This window comes from Trichomonas vaginalis, chromosome I (genome assembly GCF_026262505.1).
Source record: "Trichomonas vaginalis G3 chromosome I, whole genome shotgun sequence".
NCBI classification, from domain to species: domain Eukaryota; phylum Parabasalia; order Trichomonadida; family Trichomonadidae; genus Trichomonas; species Trichomonas vaginalis.
The window spans coordinates 24,331,188-24,357,274 of record NC_067203.1 but is presented as its reverse complement, the minus strand read 5'-3'; the positions used below and the strand labels follow the sequence as shown (position 1 = coordinate 24,357,274).

At 33.1% G+C, this 26,087-nt stretch overlaps 15 protein-coding genes and 5 pseudogenes across 20 annotated transcripts, besides 3 other annotated features; 13 read left to right on the top strand and 7 right to left on the bottom strand.

Annotated features, from left to right (window-relative positions):
• Positions 1-894: 894 nt before the first annotated feature.
• On the top strand, positions 895-1,221 carry TVAGG3_1042920 (uncharacterized protein; the record flags this gene model as incomplete). The annotated part of the gene is made up of 1 exon (XM_051255580.1): positions 895-1,221. One exon carries the CDS (start codon positions 895-897, stop codon positions 1,219-1,221), a length of 327 nt encoding a protein of 108 aa, XP_051081154.1.
• A 4-nt stretch (positions 1,222-1,225) lies between these two features.
• On the bottom strand, positions 1,226-1,468 carry TVAGG3_1042910 (serine threonine-protein phosphatase family; the record flags this gene model as incomplete). Its single annotated transcript, XM_051255579.1, has 1 exon — positions 1,226-1,468. The coding sequence occupies one exon, from the start codon at positions 1,466-1,468 to the stop codon at positions 1,226-1,228; it is 243 nt and encodes an 80-aa protein (XP_051081153.1).
• An 18-nt stretch (positions 1,469-1,486) lies between these two features.
• TVAGG3_1042900 (uncharacterized protein) lies at positions 1,487-1,849 on the bottom strand (the record flags this gene model as incomplete). The annotated part of the gene is made up of 1 exon (XM_051255578.1): positions 1,487-1,849. One exon carries the CDS (start codon positions 1,847-1,849, stop codon positions 1,487-1,489), a length of 363 nt encoding a protein of 120 aa, XP_051081152.1.
• Positions 1,850-3,091: 1,242 nt separating this feature from the next.
• Positions 3,092-3,349: a mobile genetic element.
• Positions 3,350-5,497: 2,148 nt separating this feature from the next.
• Positions 5,498-5,533: a mobile genetic element.
• Positions 5,534-6,697: 1,164 nt separating this feature from the next.
• Positions 6,698-6,734: a mobile genetic element.
• A 308-nt stretch (positions 6,735-7,042) lies between these two features.
• Positions 7,043-7,249, top strand: TVAGG3_1042860 (uncharacterized protein; the record flags this gene model as incomplete). The annotated part of the gene is made up of 1 exon (XM_001289751.1): positions 7,043-7,249. The coding sequence occupies one exon, from the start codon at positions 7,043-7,045 to the stop codon at positions 7,247-7,249; it is 207 nt and encodes a 68-aa protein (XP_001289752.1).
• A 649-nt stretch (positions 7,250-7,898) lies between these two features.
• On the bottom strand, positions 7,899-8,398 carry TVAGG3_1042850 (annotated as a pseudogene). The gene has a single exon. A coding segment is annotated over exon 1 (500 nt).
• Positions 8,399-8,650: 252 nt separating this feature from the next.
• Positions 8,651-9,413, bottom strand: TVAGG3_1042840 (annotated as a pseudogene). The gene has a single exon: positions 8,651-9,412. A coding segment is annotated over exon 1 (762 nt).
• Positions 9,414-9,578: 165 nt separating this feature from the next.
• TVAGG3_1042830 (uncharacterized protein) lies at positions 9,579-9,912 on the top strand (the record flags this gene model as incomplete). Its single annotated transcript, XM_051255577.1, has 1 exon — positions 9,579-9,912. A coding segment is annotated over one exon (334 nt), but the record flags the coding sequence as incomplete, so codon positions are not given.
• A 17-nt stretch (positions 9,913-9,929) lies between these two features.
• TVAGG3_1042820 (protein of unknown function, DUF4106 family) lies at positions 9,930-10,433 on the top strand (the record flags this gene model as incomplete). Its single annotated transcript, XM_051255576.1, has 1 exon — positions 9,930-10,433. One exon carries the CDS (start codon positions 9,930-9,932, stop codon positions 10,431-10,433), a length of 504 nt encoding a protein of 167 aa, XP_051081150.1.
• A 422-nt stretch (positions 10,434-10,855) lies between these two features.
• TVAGG3_1042810 lies at positions 10,856-11,469 on the top strand (annotated as a pseudogene). Its single transcript has one exon. A coding segment is annotated over exon 1 (614 nt).
• A 482-nt stretch (positions 11,470-11,951) lies between these two features.
• Positions 11,952-12,442, bottom strand: TVAGG3_1042800 (uncharacterized protein; the record flags this gene model as incomplete). Its single annotated transcript, XM_051255575.1, has 1 exon — positions 11,952-12,442. A coding segment is annotated over one exon (491 nt), but the record flags the coding sequence as incomplete, so codon positions are not given.
• A 656-nt stretch (positions 12,443-13,098) lies between these two features.
• TVAGG3_1042790 (phage tail repeat-like family) lies at positions 13,099-15,466 on the top strand (the record flags this gene model as incomplete). Its single annotated transcript, XM_051255574.1, has 1 exon — positions 13,099-15,466. A coding segment is annotated over one exon (2,368 nt), but the record flags the coding sequence as incomplete, so codon positions are not given.
• A 570-nt stretch (positions 15,467-16,036) lies between these two features.
• On the top strand, positions 16,037-16,588 carry TVAGG3_1042780 (integrase core domain containing protein family; the record flags this gene model as incomplete). Its single annotated transcript, XM_051255573.1, has 1 exon — positions 16,037-16,588. One exon carries the CDS (start codon positions 16,037-16,039, stop codon positions 16,586-16,588), a length of 552 nt encoding a protein of 183 aa, XP_051081147.1.
• A 237-nt stretch (positions 16,589-16,825) lies between these two features.
• Positions 16,826-17,767, top strand: TVAGG3_1042770 (organellar and viral DNA polymerase type B; the record flags this gene model as incomplete). Its single annotated transcript, XM_051255572.1, has 1 exon — positions 16,826-17,767. The coding sequence occupies one exon, from the start codon at positions 16,826-16,828 to the stop codon at positions 17,765-17,767; it is 942 nt and encodes a 313-aa protein (XP_051081146.1).
• Positions 17,768-17,878: 111 nt separating this feature from the next.
• On the top strand, positions 17,879-18,490 carry TVAGG3_1042760 (organellar and viral DNA polymerase type B; the record flags this gene model as incomplete). Its single annotated transcript, XM_051255571.1, has 1 exon — positions 17,879-18,490. One exon carries the CDS (start codon positions 17,879-17,881, stop codon positions 18,488-18,490), a length of 612 nt encoding a protein of 203 aa, XP_051081145.1.
• Positions 18,491-18,578: 88 nt separating this feature from the next.
• On the top strand, positions 18,579-19,406 carry TVAGG3_1042750 (KilA, N-terminal/APSES-type HTH, DNA-binding family; the record flags this gene model as incomplete). Its single annotated transcript, XM_051255570.1, has 1 exon — positions 18,579-19,406. One exon carries the CDS (start codon positions 18,579-18,581, stop codon positions 19,404-19,406), a length of 828 nt encoding a protein of 275 aa, XP_051081144.1.
• Positions 19,407-20,197: 791 nt separating this feature from the next.
• Positions 20,198-20,828, top strand: TVAGG3_1042740 (annotated as a pseudogene). The gene has a single exon. A coding segment is annotated over exon 1 (631 nt).
• Positions 20,829-20,988: 160 nt separating this feature from the next.
• On the top strand, positions 20,989-21,860 carry TVAGG3_1042730 (organellar and viral DNA polymerase type B; the record flags this gene model as incomplete). Its single annotated transcript, XM_051255569.1, has 1 exon — positions 20,989-21,860. A coding segment is annotated over one exon (872 nt), but the record flags the coding sequence as incomplete, so codon positions are not given.
• An 805-nt stretch (positions 21,861-22,665) lies between these two features.
• TVAGG3_1042720 (organellar and viral DNA polymerase type B) lies at positions 22,666-23,529 on the top strand (the record flags this gene model as incomplete). The annotated part of the gene is made up of 1 exon (XM_051255568.1): positions 22,666-23,529. A coding segment is annotated over one exon (864 nt), but the record flags the coding sequence as incomplete, so codon positions are not given.
• A 578-nt stretch (positions 23,530-24,107) lies between these two features.
• On the bottom strand, positions 24,108-24,621 carry TVAGG3_1042710 (uncharacterized protein; the record flags this gene model as incomplete). Its single annotated transcript, XM_051255567.1, has 1 exon — positions 24,108-24,621. A coding segment is annotated over one exon (514 nt), but the record flags the coding sequence as incomplete, so codon positions are not given.
• Positions 24,622-24,939: 318 nt separating this feature from the next.
• TVAGG3_1042700 lies at positions 24,940-25,199 on the bottom strand (annotated as a pseudogene). Its single transcript has one exon. A coding segment is annotated over exon 1 (260 nt).
• Positions 25,200-26,087: the final 888 nt, after the last annotated feature.

Here is a 26,087-nt window from a genome sequence, read left to right as displayed (position 1 = left end):
ATGAGTATGTTCTTTTGTTGCATAAGCATTGTTAGCTCTTTCTTCTTCTTTTGCTATTGCATCGTCTACATATTCTTTGTCAGCTTTGTTGTCAACATCTGCTTTCAAAAGAAGTTCATTTATAGGTTTCTCGTTTAAAGTTCCTTTTGTTGGATTTATACAGACAGTATGGTTCTTATTGTCTTGAAACAGAAACTCATCTGTCATTGGGTTTAATGTCAGTTTTAAGTTTCCTTCTTTCAATGACTCAGATATCTTAGAATAGTTTGAAAAGTTTGTTGTGTTCTTATTTAGAGCTTGCATAATGAGTTGTCGGTTTGTGTTGTATTTCTCTCATGGAAGCAATATCTTTCGACATTTTTATTCTAGATAAAATATGCTTTCAATAGAAAAAGAAAATTCAAGAGTTGCTACAACTAAACCATTAGATGAACTTTTTACTAATGTCGGTCAAAAGTTTGAGACAGAGACCGTAAAGCATGAAGCTATCGTTTTGACTACCCATTAAGATGGCTAAGAGACCCATCTGTCACAAAGCTATTGGCTTTCGTAGAATGAAGTTCATTTCAGAAGCCATACATGGTTTCCCATTTACGGTCGGTTTTGAAGTTCGATACTATAACAAAGAAAAACGTATGTATGAGAAATTTGAACAGGGAAAACTTTTACAAGTTAGTTTGCTTGTAAACTTAGAAACAACTCTTCAAGCTTTTCAAGAAAAAATAAACGATATCTATATCGAATATGCAAACAGTATAACATTGACGAAGGAGAATACCATCTCGATATTATTTATGACAGGAAAATGCAACTGTTAAAATCAATAGAATAGAAGACCTTGGAGAAAACGTTTATATTTCTACAAAATATAACAACTTGGCATGGTATAGATTTATGAGGATGTTAAATCAGCCTGCAGCATATCCAGTACACCCAGACTTTTATGAAGTCGAAAACCCTAATGGAACATATGAAAATGTTTTCGACCCAGCTGCTATTATTGTTCATGCTTCATTTTCTGGCGCCCAAAACTCTTTCTTATGCTTGGCAAATGACTTTTACGAAAAACCTACAAAGTTATACGAACCACCAAGTGGAAGTATTTCAGACTTTCAAGTATGGTTTACTACAGATGGAAGAAAAAGAATAATTCCATTATACCATGCGTTTTACTTAGAACTTAGTTTCATATACAACTACTATCGAACGGTAAAAATATAATTTTTTAATACGGTTGAGGTGTTGGATTTGGTTGCCAACTAGACTGTGGTGCAGGTTCAGGCTGTTGTATAACAGGAGCTTGTTCTTCTGGTTCAGGGTCTTTAGGTATAATACCAACAAACTGACCTACTCTTTTACCAATATTTTTGACTCCGTTCCAAATTCCTCTTCCTACGGTTTTTATTCCATTCCATATACCTCTTCCAACATTTCGAAAGAAGTTTCCTATCTTACTGAAGAAACCCATTTTACTATATGTAAAAATCTAATGTCCGCCTAGTCTCTTACGTTTCCTGTTGAGTTCCATAGCATTCTTTAACTGGAGCTCATACATTCTGTTTCTCCTCTGGTAGAAAACATATTCTGGGTCAACTCCTGTGTTCGCGTCATCTGCATAAAGTTGTTTATATCCCACTTCAGGGTTTGTATAAAACTCTTTCCATCTCATATTTGCATACCATGGTGGCAAACCTAACGCAGCGTCATTTGACATGGCAGTTTGCATTTGTACATCTGTTGGCACTTGACCATAGTTTGCCATTGCAGTTTGTATTCTAACTTCATTTGGAATATTCTCTGGGTTTGGTTGTCCAGGTTGCTGTGCATTCGCTAAGTTCTGTGCGTCCATTTAATATTAGATAAAAATATCTCTTACGAGTACATATACTGAACATTTGCAGGCATTGGTTCATCTTCATATTCTCTGTACTTTTCTGCCACGTCAAATAAATAAATGACACAATGGAAAAAACCTAAAACAAGTAGTCCTATTTCAAACCACATTTACTTACTAATAAAATTTCTTTGTTATGACACTTTCTCCGGTTTATAGGACCTCTCTCATATTCTATCTTGTCATATCTAAACTCATAGTCATGTATGTCCTCTAACCATCTCATAACGGTTTCCAAACCACTTTTATCGGATGTAAAGTAAAAGCATGGATGGTTATGTAAAACGTCTAAAGTTTCTAAAGAGTCTCTCAAAGTCCAGTCTACTTGGTATTGAAAATCCCATGTGTTATAGAACGGCGGGTCCACTATAAAGAAAACATTTTCCTTGTCTTTATATTTTTCATACAACTCTGTCCAATAACATCTCACAAACTCTATACCCTCAATATATTTTTCTATGTCCTCTTTGAAAACATTTGTATAGTTAAGATATAAAACTTTTGACATAAGTGTTTCAATGTCATGAACTCTTATAGAACCACTATATAATAGTCTAGCAGATATACTATCCCAGTCTATATATTCTGCTTTTTTCAAAACCTCTCTCACAATATTTTTGTTATCTAATGGTATACGTTCCATCTTACCTATAGGTATCTTTTCTTTTAACTCTTTCAATATATTGTTTGTGTCTGGTATATGTTTGAGACGGTCCATATAGTTGTCGAAGTCATTGCATATAATCTTTGAGTCTGGGAATATTGTATGGCACAAATGGGATATATAGAAACTTCCACCGAACAAATCTACAAATGTTAGACCATTCGGTAGTTTCTTAAGTTCTCTCAATATAATATCTTTACATTTACTCTTATTTCCAAAGAACGGTAACGGTGGTTTTGTAAAATTCATTTATATATAATAATAAAAATGTTTTTCCTGAAAAGTGACAGAAAAGTGACAAAGCATGAAAACATATATAATTTGTGAAAAGCGACACATTATATAATGTTTCGACCCAGAAGAAGGCTTCTTCCCAGAAGCAATGGAGGAAGAAGAAGAGTCCTCCGAATTCACACCAGAAGACTAACAATTTTCCGAATAAAAACTTCATTTATACTAAACATCTTCGGGGCTAGAGGGCACGAAGTGCCTGGAAGCCCCACTACCTTTTTTTTTTTTTTTTTTTTTTTTTTGATTTGAATCAAAATCTTAGACCTAAGCCGCTCGATTCGCTCGCGGCTTCCGCGAATTACAGATCAGCAAAGATTTGAATCAAAATCTTCGAACTAAGCCGATCGCTTCGCTCGCGGCTTTCTTTATTATTTTAAATTTGCATATTTCCATCAAAAGTTCATAAGGTAAAAAATTTCGTTTATTTTTACTAAGAAAAAAAAAGGTTTTTGATAATAAATTTATTTTATTTCGAAAAAGTAGCAATAATCGTAAAAGGGGCGCGGTTCAATTTTAACGACATTTTTTAACGCGATACGAGCGTAAGTCCATAGAATGTGTTTTGAGGGAAACTATAAAAATCCAAAATAGAGGTAAGTGCGCCATTATTACCTGCGAAGTTACATGAGTGTGGTAGAATTTACGAAAAAGTGACAGTAGAAAAAGTGACACTTAACCTTAAATTTCCAAACACTATTTTTTGATTATATTTGGTTATTTATATATTTATATATATATGTATATTTATATATGTATATATTTATATATGTATATATTTATATATGTATATATTTATATATGTATATATTTATATATGTATATATTTATATATGTATATATTTATATATGTATATATTTATATATGTATATATTTATATATTTATATATGTATATATTTATATATGTATATATTTATATATGTATATATTTATATATTTATTATGTATATATTTATATATGTATATATTTATATATGTATATATTTATATATGTATATATTTATTAGAAACTGCTTCATGCTGCATTGAGTATTGTTGAATAATTTGAAGTAGTGGTTTTTGAAATCAGCACCCCTATGAGAGCGCTGGCGACCGAAACACCACTAGTAAGATTGTGTATTAGAAACTGCTTCATGCTGTGTTGAGTAAGCTTCGATGTCTTTGTAGGATAGCTTTCTGAGAGCGAAACAAGATAGTGTTGAAAAAAAAATTTGAAAATCTGAGAGACTGTGCAAGAGCCAACGACCAAAACGCTACCAGTAAGATACAGCAGTAGTAGCTGCTTCATGCTGCATTGAGTATTGTTGAATAATTTGAAGTAGTGGTTTTTGAAATCAGCACCCCTATGAGAGCGCTGGCGACCGAAACACCACTAGTAAGATTGTGTATTAGAAACTGCTTCATGCTGTGTTGAGTAAGCTTCGATGTCTTTGTAGGATAGCTTTCTGAGAGCGAAACAAGATAGTGTTGAAAAAAAAATTTGAAAATCTGAGAGACTGTGCAAGAGCCAACGACCAAAACGCTACCAGTAAGATACAGCAGTAGTAGCTGCTTCATGCTGCATTGAGTATTGTTGAATAATTTGAAGTAGTGGTTTTTGAAATCAGCACCCCTATGAGAGCGCTGGCGACCGAAACACCACTAGTAAGATTGTGTATTAGAAACTGCTTCATGCTGTGTTGAGTAAGCTTCGATGTCTTTGTAGGATAGCTTTCTGAGAGCGAAACAAGATAGTGTTGAAAAAAAAATTTGAAAATCTGAGAGACTGTGCAAGAGCCAACGACCAAAACGCTACCAGTAAGATACAGCAGTAGTAGCTGCTTCATGCTGCATTGAGTATTGTTGAATAATTTGAAGTAGTGGTTTTTGAAATCAGCACCCCTATGAGAGCGCTGGCGACCGAAACACCACTAGTAAGATTGTGTATTAGAAACTGCTTCATGCTGTGTTGAGTAAGCTTCGATATCTTTATCAGACCACCTTTAAATTAACCACTCACATTCTCACTGTGGTCCATCTAAAATTTGTAAGCTTTATGACATAAAATTATATTATATGCAGGATCCCACCTATTTCTTAATCTTTTTGGAATAAATGTTTTATAATATTTATCGATTGATTGTAATTTTTTGTATAAAAAAAGTTTTTTATTTATATTAAAAATATATTTTGTTAATGATATTATCTTATAATTTGTAAATAAATCTAGTAATAAAATAACTTTAATAGTTGGTGTCACTTTTTCGAAAATTCTGGTTTTTTCGTCCATAGAATGTGTTTTGAGGGAAACTATAAAAATCCAAAATAGAGGTAAGTGCGCCATTATTACCTGCGAAGTTACATGGAATAAATCGAAGAGTAAGTACAAGATGATCTTGCATCTTTCCAAGTAAATGAAATTTATTAAAATTAAGATGATAATATTCATTTATAGTATGTGTATGATGTGTTTTCAAAATTTCTTCAAATAAAATGCAATGATAATTTTTGAATAATTTTTTTCTTGTGTATATTTCATTTTTTATTAGTGAAAATATCATTACATCAATAAGGAAAGCACAATCCAAATTCATATTAGTTAAATTAATCTACGACCAAAAGCCCGCCAAATTTGAATTAAACCTCCAATTTAAAATTTTCAAGTCTACGTGTTGTAAACAGAAATTCATCAAAAGTGACACCTCATAAAAAGCTAAAATATTGAATTTTTGGAACTTTTGATAGAGCACGTTTTTAAATATTAATTAAAGTAAATGTATATTTTGTAAAGATTCTTTTTAATAAAAAAATAAAATTTTGAAGAAGAACACAAAATCTTCTGAAAAATAATATCACATAAACTCATATTATTTTCTAATATATAACTATTTTATATAAAAATCAAATTCAATGATCTTAAAAGCGAAGGATAAACCTCAAAATTTACGAATATAATGAGTGGGAATATAATGATTATCTATCATAAAACCATATGAAATATCAATTTTTGCTTTACGCCTAATTTTTGACGACAATTAGCAAAAAATGTTAAATGTTAACACTCAGTCCATTTGAATATGAAAAATAAAATTGACTTTGATTAAATGTTTTTATTTATCATGCAATTCTTCTTGCGACCAAAGATTTGAATAAAATTTCAAAAAATAAGATAGCTTAAAAAATAATATACGGTAGTGTTTACTAATAGATGAATAGTATATAAATTCTATTAAAATGGATTTGATCCAAAAAAATATAAAATCAAAAATAATTGTTATAATTTAAATGAAGAAGTAATTTAAAACGATTTTATTTATGATCAAATTTTATATATTTTTTTGGATCAAATCCATTTTAATAGAATTTATATACTATTCATCTATTAGTAAACACTACCGTATATTATTTTTTAAGCTATCTTATTTTTTGAAATTTTATTCAAATCTTTGGTCGCAAGAAGAATTGCATGATAAATAAAAACATTTAATCAAAGTCAATTTTATTTTTATATTCAAATGGACTGAGTGTTAACATTTAACATTTTTTGCTAATTGTCGTCAAAAATTAGGCGTAAAGCAAAAATTGATATTTCATATGGTTTTATGATAGATAAGCATTATATTCGTAAGTTTTGAGGTTTATCCTTCGCTTTTAAGATCATTGAATTTGATTTTTATATAAAATAGTTATATATTAGAAAATAATATGAGTTTATGTGATATTATTTTTCAGAAGATTTCATTCTATATGCCTATGAAAAGTACTCTCAAAACTAATCTTTCCTAATTATAATTAAATCTAGAATATTGTATTATGCTTAGTATTATTTCATTTTTCTCATTCAATTTAGAATTTACAAATGTCAAAAAATTGAGAGCTGTCACTTTTGATGAATTTCTGTTTATTACATATGGAACCATCCTTGGATCATAGTAATCATTCATTACAAAATGGAATCTTTTGGTATTGTGCGGGCGATACCATAGATTTCTTTTTATTCATAATGCTATTGAACAAGCTCATTCCGTGGATTTTCATTTAGAACTTTGTTTCATGAGTTTCTGGAACAATGTAACATCTGAAACCTTTTGTGCGGGCAAAAGAAGGGATGTTTGTTGATTGAAAAATACTCATTTAAAAGAAGTTCTGAAAAGAAATTTGGAGATGATTTGTGGGTTGTGTAAGGTGTAGGTGTTGTGATATATGTGGAATGGAATGATCGTTACCTCAGTCATTGACTCATCCTTACCTCAGACAACAACTCATCCTTACCTCAGACAACAACTCATCCTTACCTCAGACAACAACTCATCCTTACCTCAGTCATTGACTCATCCTTACCTCAGACAACAACTCATCCTTACCTCAGTCATTGACTCATCCTTACCTCAGACAACAACTCATCCTTACCTCAGTCATTGACTCATCCTTACCTCAGACAGTTAGTATACAAGTCTTGGGTATGGTGGCACTGCGTTCCACCTTACCCAATACTTGTGAATTTGACACTTTACAAAACCGTTAACGTATATTTTACAACATGAACGCAAAAACTAACTTAACCTTAAATATTTACAAAGCCGCCAACAATTTCACCTCACTATCGTTCTCACTAACAACTTCACTAATGTTCTCATAAATTTTCCTCAATATCTTCATCATCAGTGTTAACCCTATTGTAGTCATACTTGAAGCCATAAACTTTCTCTAACTTCTTAACGTACAATTTACATAACTTACCTTCGTCATCGTATGGTTTAATGATATAACTATTTCTATCTTTATAAACAGTCAATGAAAAGTCAACTGGTCTCGGATGTATTTGAAAGAACATGTTATGCTCAGGAAGGAAGAATAAATGTTTAAATGTATGTTTGTTATATATTTTGATTTGTATGAGTTGCTTTTGTTCTGTCATTACATCCAAATAAAATAAAAATAATTTTAAAAAATAAAATAAAAAATAAATGATATCACCACCCTCACACGTATGAAAACATAGCACAAAAATAAATTTAGGTGAAGTGGTGAGATCTAACCCGATTTCTAACCTCATTTCTACCTGTTGAATTCATTGCTTTATAACTCTCTTCCTTGGTTTCTTTTTAGTTGCTTTCTTCACGTCTGTCTCCAACTTGACTGTCTTTCTTCTTCGTCCATAATGATACCAATTACTTCCACCAGTCAATGGGTCAAATGGTCGTTCATAAGGGTTTCCATACATTCCATAAGGTCCGTATGGATAAACCGCTGGTGGAGAAGAAACATTTTCTTTAGTTCCATCGACTCTATTTAAATGCATTGTTTCACCTTTCATCTGGTCATTAAAGTCTTTTGCGTGTTTTGCAAACTCATCGTCCTTTCCTAAAGCATTTTCTGACTCAGTCGCAACCAAATTGGATGCTTTATTTATGAGCCCTATTTTATTTAATCTTAACTTCTTTGCAACCCAGCCTCCAATCTTCCTTTATTTGCATCTAATGTCTTCGAAACCCTTCCTCCACTCATTTTATTTACTGCGTCATAAGCTCCAAGTGCTTTTGCTCCAAATGCTAATGCTTTTGTTCCCATTGCGCCTAAAGCTGCCCAAGCTACCATTTACACCATATTAAAATCATCTCTCTTCAATATTATCTCATAAAAGTTCTCGTTACTGGAGAAAGTCAATGAAACATAAACATTCTCACGGGCTTCACCCTCACCGCTTTGCGGTCTATCTAACTTCTTTCTTATCTCATCTATTCGCTTCAAAATGTCTGAACAATTGCTAACATCTTCTACAACAGTTATTTCATCATGAACGACCTTTAAGAACAAGCTCATTTAATATGCAATTAAAATCATCTCAATAATGAGTCCATCCTTTCCATCTTTAGGTAGCACAACATCTTTCATTGAAGAAGGTTCGACAAGTCTTATGTTAAACTTACTGACAAAGTTTGTTATACTATAATGCTTCGGTGGCGAATACATGTAGTTTGAAAGACATAATATAGATTCTTCAGCAAATTCACTTATACTGGATTTTATAACAATGTTCTCACGAGACCAAACCACCAATTGACAATCTTGTAAGCAATCCTGCTGAGCCTTCAACTGTAAACGTCGATGGTAACATTCCACGAAGGTCATCTATTGACATCTTTGAGTCACTGAATTTAAATATTTTCTTAAAGCAATCGTCATTATCTAACCATGCAATAGCTTTGAAGTTTTCATTCGAATATACATCTGCTTCATTAAATGTAAAACCTGACTTCTTTGCAGAGGCGATTTTAAAATCTATTGCATTTGTTTCAAAATTATATGCTATGGTAACTTCTGAAGGTAATGGGTGTCCTTCTGCATAAGTTGTTCTTTCAATACCATTTGAAGCTTTGTGTTAAAAACTTTCATGTCATCTCCTGTATCTAAGTTCACATACACAGCAACAGGGAAACTATCTTGCTTCTTTGTTTCATCATTATATCTCAAAACATTAAAGTTCTTCAATAATATTGTCCTTCCTGCTGGAATACTTCTAACTTGTCTTATTTCAATAGCTTTCTCACCTCCTACATACTCTACCCAGTGTCTTGGATATTCATAAGTATACTGACTTTCTTGAATTTTGGTTGGTTTCATCATAACGTGTTCATAGTATATCTTTATACTCTTGTCAGTTAGACTCGGTGCTATGTTCTGAATATTTCTGACTTGCATTTTTAATGGAGATAAAATGAAGCATTTAATACATGACGTAGATGAAGACATGAATGAAACTACAGACAAACTTAACTCTTCTCTTATTCTTCCTTTCAGCAAAGATTATGAATTCTGTTCAAATGGTGTGTATTTCTATTGTGGAAAGATGGGTTCAGGTAAGACATTTAACCTCATTCGTCATATACTCATAACAGAGCGTTTAGGAAACGACTCTTACTATGACCAAATCATTATATCAGCAACTTCAGACTCTATGGATTCAACAGCGAAAACATTCATGAGTAAAGTTCAAGCATCTGTCGTTAAAGTTCCAGATAGCGAACTCATTGAATTTCTTCAACGTTACATTCGACGTAAGAGAAAATATTATGCTATTGTAGAGTTCATACAGTCAGGAATGCAAAAGACTTCAGAAGAGATGGAAAGAATTATTGACAAACACCACTTACGTCAGTACTCAGGAGTTTACGATATGAAACGACTGACAAACTACATTCTATCAAAACTTTCAAAATACCCCTTCAAAAAGTATCCTTCAAACACTCTGCTCGTTTGTGACGACTTCGCCGGAAAAGGTTTAGTGTCAAAGCCTGACTCACCATTAGCTAACATCATAACTAAAGTCAGACATTACCATTTAACTGTAGCAATACTTATGCAAACATGGCGTTTCCTTGCTTTAAACATAAAACGTCTCATAACTGACTTCGTTATCTTTCAAGGTTTCTCACGCTATGATATTGAACTCATTTGGAAACAGTCAGGTATAACATTACCTTTTGAAGAAATTTGGGAAGCATATAAGTCTCTCATCTCTCCTCGTTCATACCTTGAGATTCATATCATGACTAATACCATTAAAGTCAAAAATATTCCATGGGAACGACCAACATTGTTTTAAAGTTAACCTTCAATTGACTGATGGTAAACAAATTCCATGCATCTCTGTCGCCATTTCTGTTAATATTTTTGCTGTCATTCATATCATCCACTTCCCCATCCGTTAGCTTTTGAGGATATGCGTTAGAATAGCTGTTCTTAAATGAAGGCTTTTCACCTTTGAGAGCATAAACTCTATAACTTTCTGCATACTTTATGTTTGAACCTCCTGAGCCATCATTGACATAAATTTTTATAGGCTTCCACCCTTTGTTCATATTCCTGCTTCTTCCCTTTGCTCTTTTGTTCAGTAGTTCTACATCTTTATACACAGCTCCTGTCTCAGTGAATTCAACAATATTTTCATTCGTTAGCTTTACATTCAAACCCTTGTCGAGTATATTGTTCATTTCATACATATAAAAGGTTTTTATTCTATATGAAATGAGAAGCAAATCCATCTTAGCTGGTGCCGTTAATGTTCCAATTGAACCAACATCAAATGTTGACTCACGAACGACAAACAATATTGTCATAAAGAACTATAGTTCGGGTGTTTGAAAGAAAAAGAACCAGATCTTAAGTCGGTGAATTTAAACACAACTTCAAACGCTAACGCTACATCAGATGTTAAGTTAGAGTATCCACCACTGGACCAAGTTCTTTCAAGAGAAGCCAACGACAACCCTTACACAAATGTTCAAACAAATCCTTCAGATAACGTAGACCATTACCTTCTTCAGTTATACCAAACAATTTTACTCAAAGACGATAAGAAGCTTTTGACAAATCTTATAAGTAAGAACCAAATAATTCTAACAAAGGAGGACCTTGAAAATGTTATATCACGAATAACAGGAAAGCAATGTGTCATTGACTATCTCGACCCTGAAATCGAATGCTGTGGTCAAACTCCAATATTCATGAAAATAGGTAACATCCGCATCATTGAAACACCAGGTACTCCAGGAGTTGAGTTTAAGTATAAATATTCGAACGAGTATACAAAACTATCTACTTACTATAAGCTTTGTTTGAAATATGTTTTAGTAAATTAAAGCAATTTGTAATATCTATCCAAAACTTCTTCAACAGTATCGAACTCATCTTCATAATGCAAACCTAATCTTATTGACTTGGTGCAGTTTTCACTAACACAATATTTTTCTGTTCTCTTGACTGACATAACTAACTCATTTGTTTCATCAAACAGCAACAACCAAAGTTCATGACCTAATACATAACATTCATACTTTATATTTTTAGCTCTGAGTTCTCTTGTAAGCTGTTGCATTTAATATTTTCTAAAAAGTCAACTTCAACAGTCATTCGCACTGGTGCCTTCAGTTCTACAGGCTCTCCTTGAAAGTCAACAAGTCTGAATTGCATGTCTTTCAAATTATGAGGACTAATGCGAACCCATTTACCTAAATGAGTTGCTATGACAGGAACGTTTGGAATGAACATTGAATTTACTTCATAACAGAAGGATTTATATTCTACTGAACCTTTACTATTAACTCCTGAAATACCTGTGACATTAGCTATTTTTGACTCAATGTACAAACAATTGCCATAACATACGTATGGAACAGATTTCATCTCAATCGTTTTGTCAACACTTTTCAAAGGAAATGTCATATGGTATGCTCCCAAAAGAAGTTGTACTCTATGACTCATTCTTGGTATCTTAAACTCTTTCGCATAACTGAACTTCAAAACTCCTGCAATAAGTTTAACATTCATTAAGTTTTCTCCGTTATCCTTGTTTATTGTAGTATTTATGAGAGCATTTAACACTCCAGCTAATGTTTCCATCTTATATTCTACATTATTGTGAAATCTTATTTCGTGCTTCTTTCCATCTATTTCAAGCTCCATGAAATCTGTTTCGTCAGTTATAACGAATGAAGCAATAGTATTAAAGTCAACCATTCTGAATGCAAGTGGCTCATTCTGTAGACCTAAGTTTGTTTGTAGTTTTACTGTCCCGTATTCGTTTGGGTCTGTACTTTGCAAATAGAACAACATTTTATTCTCATTAAAATATGAGTATAGCTGCATATGCGTATGAAGCTGACAGAGCTAAACGTTTATATTTTGGTCAATACTCTCTCACACTTACTGACAAATATATTGTTATCAGTGATGGAAATACCGAGAAATACATAACATGGAAGGACTATGAAAAGTTTGACCCCATTTTAACTCCATGCACTATGCCATTCATTGTAAATGGTGAAGTTGTCATGAAGAACGACACAACAGTATATAAGTCTGTTCATGAAGCGTTAGAATATATGTTGAATTATAATCCCGAAAGATTTGACCCAAGCACTACGCCATGTACAATGCCTTTTATTAAGGATGGTGAAATCGTAAGAGTTCCGGATTCAACGGTTTACACAGCTGTTCAAAACAGTTTACAAAACATTTTAGCGAATATCTTTAATTCAGAAACTACAGAAATAAAATTACCATATATAACAGATGCTAAAGAAATTAAATCAAAAACGACAACATTATTTACGTCACTTAATGATTTAATGACTTATATCATTAATATTCCTGCACCAACTATAGCATTTGATCCAAACTCGACGGTTTGCAGTGTACCTTTCATAAATGACAGTTCATTAATTACTTTAAGGGATTCGACAGTAAATGAATCATTAAAGGCGTCATTAATGAAAATCATTGATTTTAATTCATTCATGAATACATATAATTCATTCATTAATGTTTCATATGCTTCTAAAGAAGGTGAGCCAAAAACTATCGATAAAGCGGTGTATGAAATAAAAGCATCAACGACGAAATTGAATTCGTTAACTTTTGACGGTGATAGTTTCGTTAATGACATAACATCGGGGAAAACAATTTTAACGAAAGAATATTTAAAATCTCATGTTAGTGAGTTCGTTGAAATTGAAAAAGAAGGTGGAATTAAGTTCGATCCACTGAATTTCATTTTCAGCTTAGCGAATGCGGGTGTTAGTTTCGCTGAATGGACAACTATACAGAGTGAAATAAATGCAATATGGACGTTTTTGGGGTCAAAAGCGGGAATGGGTGAGCTTGTAAATGCTGCAAGAACATTAGGTGAAACAGGAAATTTTGTAGATGGTTTTAAAAGACTTGTTTCAAATGTTTTAACAAACACAAAGAAATTATTTAGATATACCGTACATAACGGACGGATTTTCGAACAGATAGCAACAAACCCTCCGGTTATGGCTGCGTTGATGATGGTTAGAGATATAAAACCACGTAACGACGGGAACGAAGAACATGAACAACAGGATACTGGTCGGGTTATTCGAGACATTAAAAACGTGTATCCTGAAGTTATTGATTTATTTAGAGGAGTTAATGATTCAATTTCAAAACATTCTATAACCCTCGATGAAGAGAATAAATTAACAGATTATATATTCGTCATTATTGCAGAATTAATGAAGAGAATAAATGAAAAAGGAATTGGTGATATCATTAATGTCAGCGATGTAATGATGAAAAGAAATTTTGACTCATTATTTACAAAACCGAAAACAGAATATAGTCTTTATGACGTAATTACCGAATTAATGAAAAAGATTAATGATAATAAGAGTTCTGGCGGAAGAGTTGAATTAGAAGTGAATGATGTTAATGAGAAATTAGCCGAAAAAGCAAACAAAAATGAGCTTTTAGCTCTGAGTGATAAAGTCAAGAACCACGTTCATTATATAACTTCAGACGAACAGATTATAACGAACTACCATGGATATTTAACACGAAGTGATGAAGCGAAGACAAAAAATGTTAATGAAAGAAGATATAAATACATTCGTGCTAAAGGTTATGACATAAGCTGTACTGTACAGTATGATGTAGCTAAAGCACCAGAAGCATTTGGTTATACCGGTGAAATTTATGCCTCTACTTTCAATGTTAACGGTGTATTAGTTGAACCAAGATTTACTTTGAGAGTTAAGTCAAAAATAACGTTTGAAGATGCTATTAAAAGTAAAGCTGACAAAGTTGAACTTGAAGCAACGAACAAAGTTTTGAAATCTCATAAACACAACATCTCCGATATAAATGAACTTCAAGCTACATTAGACAGTAAAGCCGACAAGAACCATACACATAAATCCTTCACTACTGTTAGAGCAGACGACATAATATTGAACTATACCCTTGGTTCAAGTGCACCTTTAGAGAATCCAAGTACAAGCGTAAAAGATACACTAAACAATTTAGATAACAGTTGCAGGAATATTGAAGGTCATGCCAGAAACTTTGAAGCACATGAACTACCAGCAATGTTAGATAAGAAAGCCGACAAAACTTATGTAGATGAAAATTATGCAAAGAAGTCGGAAGTAAATGCTGCGCTTAATGGAAAAGCCGATAAAGAGCACGTGCATGAAGAATTTCAAACAATCAAGATTAAAGAAATTAAGGCATGCATCGAAATAGTAACAAAAACAGGAAGAGACGGTGCAACTGTACAAGAACAAAGAATTTATCCTCCTACTTTTCCTAATGGTTTAATAACAAACAATATAAATATTGTAGAAGGCAATAAAACTATAAACGTTAAACATGAACTTCTAACAATGAAGGCCCAGATTCTTGAAACCATATATCCTATAGGCTCTATTTATACGTCAATGAACTCAACAAATCCGGCAAGTGTTTTAGGTTTTGGTACGTGGGAACAGATTGTAGATAAATTCCTCTATTGTGCGAACTCTTCAAAGCAAACAGGTGGTTCGAAGAAAATTAAAGAAGCAAACCTTCCACCGCACACTCATACAGGAACTACAAACACAACAGGTAGTCATTCACATTCAATAACAAAAAGAGGTTATACAAATCTTGCAGCAGGTTCGGATAGACAGGGAATGCATAGATATGATATTTCAAGTGACCCAGTAGATTCAAGCGCAGGTATTTTCTGTGGAACCGCAGGAAATCATTCACACACTTTCACAACAAATCCAACAGGCTCGGGTAGATTATATGCCACCATTTGTGACTATATTCGCATGGTACCGCGTTCAATGAACTCGCTTGAGCCTAGAATAAAATCTTTATTTTTACATAAATGAGCTTGAAAGAAGTATTCGAACAACATCCATGGAGGTCATTTAAGAAGTTCAATGAAGCTGCAAAGAGTTGGGGATTTACTAACAGAGCTGAAGTTAAAAAGTTCTTTGACAAAAATGTTGTACATCAAACAAAAATAAACCCTTACGACTACTTTTTACCAATTTACTCCAACACTCCAGACGCATACCAATTTGACACTCTCATTCAAAGCAGAAAAGGAGGACATAAACCATTCCTCATCTTCATAAATGTTAACACTCGCAAAGCTTTTGCGTATATAATGAGAAATAAAGGAACTCGTGAAGTGTTAAGAGTTTTACAAAAGTTTGTAGCAGAACATAACCCAAGTACTTTAACATCAGACCAAGACAGTGCATACCTCAGCAACGAAATCACAGAATTTCTCATTAAGCATAACATAACTCACTACACTACTGAAGACCATAACCATAAATAGGTATCATTAATCGCTTCATAAGAACGCTCAGAGATTTAAATCAAGAGCGAGACTTTACCGAAGAAACAATGAAACATTTTCTCGAAGTATATAATTCCTCAACAAATTCTACAACAGGACATACACCAAATTCAATGACACAACAACAAGAAGAAAAGTATATACAAAAGAAACGAAGCCAAACACAAAATATCAGAAATTCAACACAATTTACCCTCATTCCTGGTACAAAAGTTCGTGTAGTTCTTGACGACAAACCGTTGACAAAGAAACGTTTAAGGTTAAGTCGAAATTATTATATCGTAGACTCTACGCAAGGTAATGGATATCTTATAAAAGCTGCTGACGACTCTATTGCGTTTTATCCTCGTCATAAATTAGTCGAAAGTAGTAATGGCAAACTTGCTGAAACCATTGACGAAGCAAAGCGAGGAGTGGTTATTGAAATACTTAACTATAACATAAACGATGACACTTATAAAGTAAGATATGAAGGAGGCGTTGAAGATGTTATACCATCTAAGAACTTGAGAGAGTCAAAGCCAACACATCTGGGACCATTAGAGCGGGAGTACTGGAAAGACAAAAATAAGCCAGAAAGAATAAGAAAATTCTTCTAAACTTTTTCATTAGATGTAAATCAGACATGAACGAGAACAGTCATGATATCATTAATGGTACCATTTATTTTAACATAAACTTTATTTATGTTAGAATGTTAGATCTAACACGTTTTCTAACCACTTTTCTAACATGGTCTAAAACTCTCGAAAATCATGAATTTTTGACATTTCCTTATGAAAGAAAAATAACGCTAATTTTTTTCTAAGAAAAATTTTTATCTTGTATGTAAAGATATGATTTCAACAATAGGTTCTACAACACTTCAAACAACAACTTCACCAAACTCTTTAGTTATGAATCCAACATCTATGTTAGTAGAGATGAAAAGCTTCATTCCTTCTTCATATACTTTTGAGACAGAAATACAAAGAATTAAGCAAGAACTTTTAACAAGTAATTTAGACTGTAGTGCGAAAGATGAAACAAATGAACAGTATCTTTATGACATGCAGGATATTATTGACCATTTACCCAAATTGCCTGAAATCCAACAACAAAAGCTCACTATTCATGAATTCGATGAAATAGAAGTGAAACCAACTGACTCAGTAGAAATAAAGAAGTTCATACGTAAAGTAAACTATGAGTTTCTAGGATATCATTGCAACCATAAAGTTATGGACAAAGATTGCGACATGGTATATAAGAACATCTCTGACATATATAAATCTGGGGAGTTTAAGACATACGACAACTTTGTTTCATTAGTTGCTGAATGTGTATGGCAGATAAGAGATAAAGATAAAAGATGTAAAATATGGAATGGACAAATAAAACCAACAACTTTTGAGTTAAAGAAAACCATTGACGCCTTAGTTGTTCTAGCAGGTCAAATTTCAATGTATAACGCAAAAATGAATCCGCAATGTTCAAAATGTAAAGCAGCAATGAGGAAATATAACTACTCCGTCAAAGAGATAGAACGTATGAGAAACGACTATGCTGACTTAAAGAAAGAAGTAGAGAAACCAGCAGAAGATAAAATGGACATGTTAGCATTTCTGAACAAAAACTATCCAACTGCTGACGATTTCCTATTATCTGATGTCAAGAAGAAATATAAAGAAACCTTCGGCATAGTTAAAATTTTTGATATCCTTCGTGAAGAAATAGAAGCTACAAAACTGTTTAAAGTCATGAACCATCGCAACATATACCATGTAAAACGCTTGTAAATAGTTTTCTTCGATGTTAGAAAAGTGGTTAGAAAACGTGTTAGATCTAACATGCTAACATAAACATTATTTTTTCTAAGAAAAATTTTTATCTTGTATGTAAAGACAGTAATGTCAAACATTGAGTTTGAAACAGTTAGAAAGATAGACAATGACACCAAAGTGGTTAGAATAGGTGATTTAAACGTAAGATACTCAAAGAAATACAACAAATATTCTTTGTCAGACATTATAACACCATCTGGAAAGAAAACAAACGACTGGGTTAGAAATGCTTCAACTCAGAAAATTTTGACAAGAAATCCTGAGCTTATGATATCAGTAGCATTTCATGGAACAAGAGCATATCTTATAGACAAAAGTCTTATACCAATAGTTTTGTTATGGTTAGACCCAGTTGTTGGATATAACTTCATAACTTATGGTTCATTCGATACGGAACGTTGCAGTGAAGGCTTACTTTACATCGTTCAGAAACCGAAGGACTTCAATACAAAGAGATATAAGATAGGAAGAACATATAATATAACTCAAAGATATGACAGTACAGTCAATAGAGTCAAGGTTGTGTTCGTTAATGATATGAGAGCTGCAGAAACAGAACTACTTGAAAAGTTTGAGAAAATGTATGGTGCTCCCATGAAAGGTAAAGAAACGTTTGAAGTAGATGAGATAGATAAAGCTATAAAATTATTTGACGAAGTTGCTGAAAAATACATGTAAAGCGTTTATTTTTGGTCTTTTGTGAAAGTCAGAAAATAACGCTAATTTTATTTTTATTTATTTTTTTATTTTGTATGTAAAGACAGTAATGACAACATCAGAGAACACAACAACAGTTATAGTCCATGAAGCTATAAATGAAGAATACGAATACATACAGTATAACAAACAGTTACGTCTCATTCGTTCAGTCAAAGATGACATGTACCAAATGCAAAGTATAATGAATGCTCTTCGTTCTACAAAGCAAGCATATCATTGGTTTGAAAACCAACAGACAAAAGAACTTTTAGAAGAATTTCCTCATATGATTGCTTCCCTCGGAAAACCGAGAGAAGAGATTCCGTACGAAAATCGCAAGAATTTGGCACCTGGTTTGAAAGGTTATTATGTTCATAGACTTTTAGTAAACGCTGTAGCAATGTGGGCTTCACCTCGTTATGCTTGTTATATTTTCATGATGTTAGATGAACTATATAAAGCAGAACGTGGAGAGATGGAAAAGAAACTTCAAGCAAAAGATGAAGTCATTGAATCCAAAGACAAAAGCATACAGAAAAGAATACCACGTTCAGTACCAAAAGGAAAGGAAAAAAGCTATAAGTATATGATTTACGCTGAAGAGATGGAGAAAGAAGAAGATAGAGATATGGTTATGTTGCATTTAGTGAGAAGAAACAACAAGAGCTTTTATGACCTCGCTAAAATATATAAATCTGACAGAAACTGGTTCTATCGTGAAAACTTACCGATTTCAATGACACCGAATGAGCAAATAAAGGAAATTGTCAAAAGTACTCTTCCTCAAACACACTATGATATTAAAGGTTGTACAATTCTTACCTTCAAAGAAGACTTACCATTACTGAAGGAAAAAATAACAGAATATTTCGATAACTTCAAAGAGGAAGAATAAAAAAATCTAAGCTAATTTTATTTTTTATAAAATTTTATCTCATATGAAAGAACATGAATTTAGAATATTCGGAACTCATGACAGAAGAAGAGAACGAACAACATGTAAAAGATTATGCAAAATTTCTGAAGGTATATAAAGCTTATGAAAAAGCGTATGAAAAGTTTATACATTGGGGAATTGTTGTAAAATATCGATATGAAGACTAACCAAAAATATATTTTTGTTCAAATAACGTCAGGGTCAATTTCTTCAACCATTTCACTTCCTTCGTCAATGTCAATTGAAGCTTCTTCAACCTTTGGTAAGAATTTCTGTATAACATCTTTGTTCGTTATTGTCTTCAGAGATGAAGGATAATATTTCACATTTGTTTCACCCTTCTTATATTCTTTCTGTTCCGAAAGATTTAAAGCAATACTGAAGAAGTCAATGTTAGAGTTCTTTATGACAGTATAATGAGTATCTTTGACATTCACGAAGAAACCCTTTTGTTTCAAAACTACTGCTAACTCTTGTGAAGTATAACGTTTGCGGTCAATGACAATAGCTAATGGTCTGACATACTGACCAAACTTAGATTCTTTCACAAACTTCTTGTTAAAGATAACATTAACGTTTGAAGCACCATTGAACTCATTCTTGATGACAGTAGCGAGAGCATTGTATGAAAAGAACTTGCAATCTTGCATGTGTTTCATTAAAATAAAAATATTAAATTATTTTGAAAAATAACTTAAAAAAATCTAATCTAATTTTTTCAAAAAATATTTTTTTATTTCCTACTAAAGATGTATCGGAAGTTGTCTAAGTTAGAACACTCGGAAATAAAACAACTTCTTACAGAAGCTAACATAGATGTTGCAAAACATTACGCGACAAACAAAAAAGCACTCGCTGACATCCTCAATGACTATAATGGTGCAATAAGTTATGATAGAATTCATGAGTTCATAAAGCCGCAACGCGGCGAGGACGAAGTCCATGCAAGAACTTTTCCTTTAAATGACGTTGCTATTGACTTATATCATAGACGTTCAGTACCTCATGAAGTAAGAAGAGAAATGTTTGACATAACAAATGCAAACGTTGGTGAAACAAGAAGAAGAGACGACACACTGAAACAACAGAGAAGAGAGATGTTTAAAAGTGCTATAGAACAAGTTCGCAAAGCTAACGATGTCATTCGTTCCATTGACGACAAACCAAAAGAAGGTGAGAGATGGTTAAAGAAAGATGAAGAGAATAGGAAGAGAAATGTGAAGTCAGGCAATAGACTCATTGACTTTAACATCGAAGCTTTAGATGAACCAAACAGAGAATATTACACAAACATTTCGGTAAGGTTTTCATGAGACTCTTAGAGAAGATTAAAATAAACTCACAACAGAGATGGATGGTATGTTATAAACTTGGTGGAAAGTATGAATGTTCTACGTTAAACCTCAATAATATTGGAACATTACTACATCAGCTCTTGAAGGAGAACTTTATATCAGAGATAGAAGCAAATGCCGCAGGTATTGTTGAAATGCACTATGACTTCTTCTTGACAAACATAAAGAATCTTACTGAAATAAAGATGTATGATTTAACAGAATATGAAGGCTTAACGATGTCAGATGTAAAGAAAGGCAAACCAAAAAAGAGACCATATAGAGATGAAAGCACACTGACAAATGACCAGAAAGCCATTTTGGAAGCTCTTAAGCAAACAGGAAACCCAGCACTTATAGAAAGCTTTTGGAAAGATAATGGTGAAAAGAAGTTTTATAAGAAGAGAAGCGGTCAGTTCTGGAAGTATCTTTGCACATTACCTATAAATCTTGAACGCTACCAAATCTTCAATGAACTGAACAAAAGAACTGCAACACTTATGACAGAAGACAATTGTTTCGTTTATGCTTGCATTCAGGCTGGAGTAAATGAAGAAACTATTGACCACATGAGAGAAGTCATTCGTGTTAGAGACTTTCCTCAAAGTAAAGTACAAGAAATTTCTGACGCAACAGGTATAGCATTTAATGTTACCATTGGTTACTTCAATGACTCAAGATATAATGAAATAAAGAGATACATACCAAAAGAATGTGAAACTGTTCGAACTATTGACCTACTTCTTGTTGAAGACCACTACATGCTAAACGAAAGACTTCCAATGACAACATACTTCGTCAGAAATTACAAAGAAATCTTGAAGGAGTGTGGTGGAATGAACATTGAGAAACAGATGAAAATATATACAAAGAGAGAGAACAAATATGTAGTTCGTTATGATAGAACTACACCGCTATGGGATGTTATGAAAACATTGTGGGAGTGCAAATATTTCGAACCTATTTCTTATGGAGAACTTTTCACATATACTACTGACTTATATAAACAGAACCTTGCACCATTTAAAGATTTGACATATGCTCCAAAGTATTGTGTACAACTGAAGAAGAAAGCCGAGTCAAAAGAAGTAAATAAAAATAAGTGCAAGTTCATTCCTGAGCACGTTTTCTTTGCTGACTTTGAGTGTAGTACCGATGGCTTTCATAAAGCTTTTAACATATGTTACGACAGTGAAGATGGTTCAGTGAGTGAAAGCATTTGGGGTCAGAACTGTGCAACAGAATTTTTGGAACGACTTCCTGACAAGAGTTTAATATATTTCCATAACCTCAGCTATGACATAAACTTCATCTTAAGACACATGACAGAAGTGAAAGGAACTCCCATCATTAAAGGTTCACGAACAATGCAAATAACTGGTTTATATAAAGGACGGGCAATTATTATAAAAGACTCTTACAGTGTTATAAATAAGAAGCTTAAACTATTTCCTGCTATGTTTAACTTACAAACAGGACCGAAAGAAGTATTTCCATATAACTACTACAGCAGTGTTTTGTTAGCAAATGACAACAGAACTGGTGTCATTTCTGAAGCATGTAAGTTTGTCAAGGATGCAGATACATTTATGAAGAACATAGATTCCATCAAAGGTTGCAGAATAGATGAGAACCACTTCGACTTAGAAAAATATAGCACGTTTTACTGCAAACAAGATGTAAGAATTTTAAGAGAAGGTTTTGTAAAGTTCCGCAATGACTTATTGAAAGAGTTTGATTTAAACGTTTATGACTACGTTAGTATTTGTTCTATTGCTAACAAATTGTTTGAGAACAGAGTGTACTTCCCGAATGGAAATCTTTATGACCTCTCAAATAAACCAAGAGAATTTATTTCGAGATGCATTCAAGGTGGAAGATGTATGTTGTCAGATAACATTAAACAAAAGAGCAAAAAGAAACTCATTGCTGACTTCGACGCTGTTTCATTATATCCATCAGCTATAGCAAGACTTTATACTTTAGAAGGAATTCCAAAAGTATTGAAGGATGAGATGTTAAGCACAGAGTATCTCATGAGACATTTATTCGATGACGACCAAAAGGAACCCATTGGTGAAAAGTTTATGTCTGGCTTCTTTGTTCTCATTAAGATAACAGAGATTGGAATACATAGACACTTTCCTTTAATAGTTTGTGACCCTGAACTAAATCCAGAACTTAACGTTCCCAGAAGTTCAAACACTTGCTGTTTAATGTATGTTGACCATATAACATTACAAGACCTCATAAAATATCAAGGTGTCAAATGTGAAGTGTTGCAAGGATACTATTACGATGGAAACAGAGATATTAGAATAAGAGATGAAGTAAAGAAGTTGTTTGAGTTAAGGTTAAAGTATAAGAAAGAAGAAAACCCATTACAAGAAATTATAAAGCTCATTCTGAACAGTATTTATGGCAAAACCATTTTATCTCCTATTGAGTCAAAAATAACCATAGTAGATGACAAAGATGCTATAAGATATGCTATAAGAAATTACAACCATATAGTGAAGTTCGAAGGTTTGGATGGTTCAGATAAAACTATTTTCAAGCTAACGAAAAGCATTTGCAGACACTTTAACTTTTGCCCACTTGGTGTAAATATTCTATCAATGTCAAAACGTATTATGAATGAAGTGTTTTGCACGATTGAAGACTTAGGATTAAAAGCATTTTATCAGGATACAGATTCGATGCACATTTACAATGAAGACATACCACGTTTAGCTCATGAATTTAAGAAGAGATACGGTAGAGAACTTATTGGTAAAACATTAGGTCAATTTCATAGCGACTTCGCAGAAATAACACCTGGAAAACAAAGTTTAGCATACAAGTCAATATTTTGTGGAAAGAAGACCTACATAGACTTACTCACTAACGATTTAAATGAAGTTGCATTTCACTGCAGAATGAAAGGCGTGAAGCAAGATGTTATTGCTTTAACCGCTAATGAAATGTTTCCTGACTCTGTTCAGTGTTTCTATGATGAAGATAAAGGTTTAATGGTTCCGCAAGGAAAATTTGACAAAGACTCTGAGTTCAGTGTTATGCAGTTATATAAAGCACTTTATGACGGTCAAGAGATTGGATTTGACTTATGTAAGTCTTCTAGTCCTTGCTTTGCTGAAAAGTTTAACTTCTCAATAACGACTAAAACAAGCTTTATTCGTAAGTTGAAGTTCTGAGGTCATTTATTTTTGTCAGCAGTGAGACCATTCATGATAAAAATAAGCCGCTAGCGGCAAGGGCGAAGCCCATGTGGTCATTTACAATACTGCGATGGTAGAGTTTAAGAGTTGTGCTTCAATGTAGAGACAGTCCTTATGGTCTGGAGGTAAGAACACTGGGCAGTTATGGTCATGAGTGGAGAACATGTCTATCCAAAACTCACGATTGAAGCCAGTTAATTTATAGTATTTAGGGTTAGGAAGTGGTGAAGTTCTTGTATGACCAATGAACTCATTTTCAACGCCCTTACTTAAGTTTGAATATAATATAGCTTGCTTTCTATCCCAAATGCCAGGTGTTACAATCTTTGAAAATTCATTTTTCCTCGGAAGCATTGCATCATAATTGAAAACATTCTTGAAATCATCACTTGGTTCAGAGATTTGAAATCTTATACGTAATGGATTTTCTTTCTTTTTAGCGACTTCATTGAATGGTGAGAATACAACAAACTGACAGTCATGAGTTCCATCTTCATTTTCATTAAATTCATAATGAAAGTCTATAAGTTGTGGCTGACTACCTTCTTCTTTCAGTTGTGCAAGAAACTCACGTAAAGGCTGTAAAGTTTGTACTTCAATGTTAAACTTTTTCTCGAACATTTCATTAAATGAAATCATACATTGCAACAATGTTGTATCGTCTTTAAAGTATTTGTATATGTGAATGTTTTGGGCGCTTAAAGACTGTTCGTCATTTTCTATCTCGACTTGAAGTATAAAGTCAACTTTCCTAAATGCACGTGTTATATACATATTTGTTATGCCAATATATTTTTCTTCATTTATGTTCACAATCCAGTCTGTTGGAAACTTAAACGTTACTCTGTTCCCCTTTATTTTGACGTCAGGGTTTTCACTACTGAACGCAACAGATAAAGGTATTTGTCTATACATTTAGTTCCAATAAAAATAAACCATTTACTCTTTCTTCACTTCAGCTTCTTTAGCTTTTGCTTCAGCTTCTTCTCTAGCTTTCTTCGCCAGCAAACGTGGGTTCTTTGTCTTCCAGCAGCTAATGCAGCAAGTTGTTTTTCACTAAGTTTTCTCTTTGGTCTCTCTGGCTTTTGTTCTTGTTTTTGTTCCTTCAGTTCGGATAAAATTTGCTCGCGAATTTCTTTCTTCAATGCTTCAACATCTATGACCCCTTGGGTCTTGTCCGTAGGACTTGTCTGAGTCATTTGACTGCAGATAAAAAACAAAATTAAAACTTTAACCGATGTAAAATGAGCTTGTCAAAATCAGAGCGAGAGTCTATTATATTAAATGACGCAAGAGGAATACAACATCCTTTCTATTATGTAAGTCAGAGTAAAGATGGTAAAATATACGTAAGAAAAAGAAAGGTTCCATTAGCGAATGCAGAGAGCGACAACATTAAGGTGCATGGCACCGAGGGTGAAGCCCATATAAAACCTTCTATTCAAACTGAAAAGTCAATAGAACAAGAAGAAAAGAAGCCAGATGTTCTTTCAATAACGAACCAAGAGCTTATTGCAAAGTTCGTGAATTTCATTGAAAAGCAAACCGAGTCAAAGAACCCTGACCCACCAGTGAAAGAAGTTGAGACAAAAGAGAATGTACAGTTCATTGAAAATGTCAAGAAACAACTTCCACCACGAATGCCAAGAAGAAGAGTGAGAATAATGAAGTAAATAGATATTTTTATCTGAAGTAAATACATGCAGAACTAACAGTTAAACGAATTTACTCCAGCAGAGCATATTCATCAGATTCGCTCATATTTCGATATCATAGACAATGCAGTTCAAATTGGTGACACTAATAGAAAATATTCTGACGCAAAGATTCCATCACAACCTGGAACTGCTAAAGATAACACATGGGTAACATTCAATCTCTCACCTCCTGGTGAAAATATGTTGGACCTTTACAATACATTCATTACGTATAAAATGGAAGGTCAATTTATTGCAGATAAAGAAATTGGTTCAGGTTCCAATAAAACAAACCCACCAGGATTTTGGATTGGTTTCGATGACGCTTTCTATGCAGTTGCTGGATATCAAATCCTTGCAAATGGTCGTATCGTATATTCTCAAGACAAC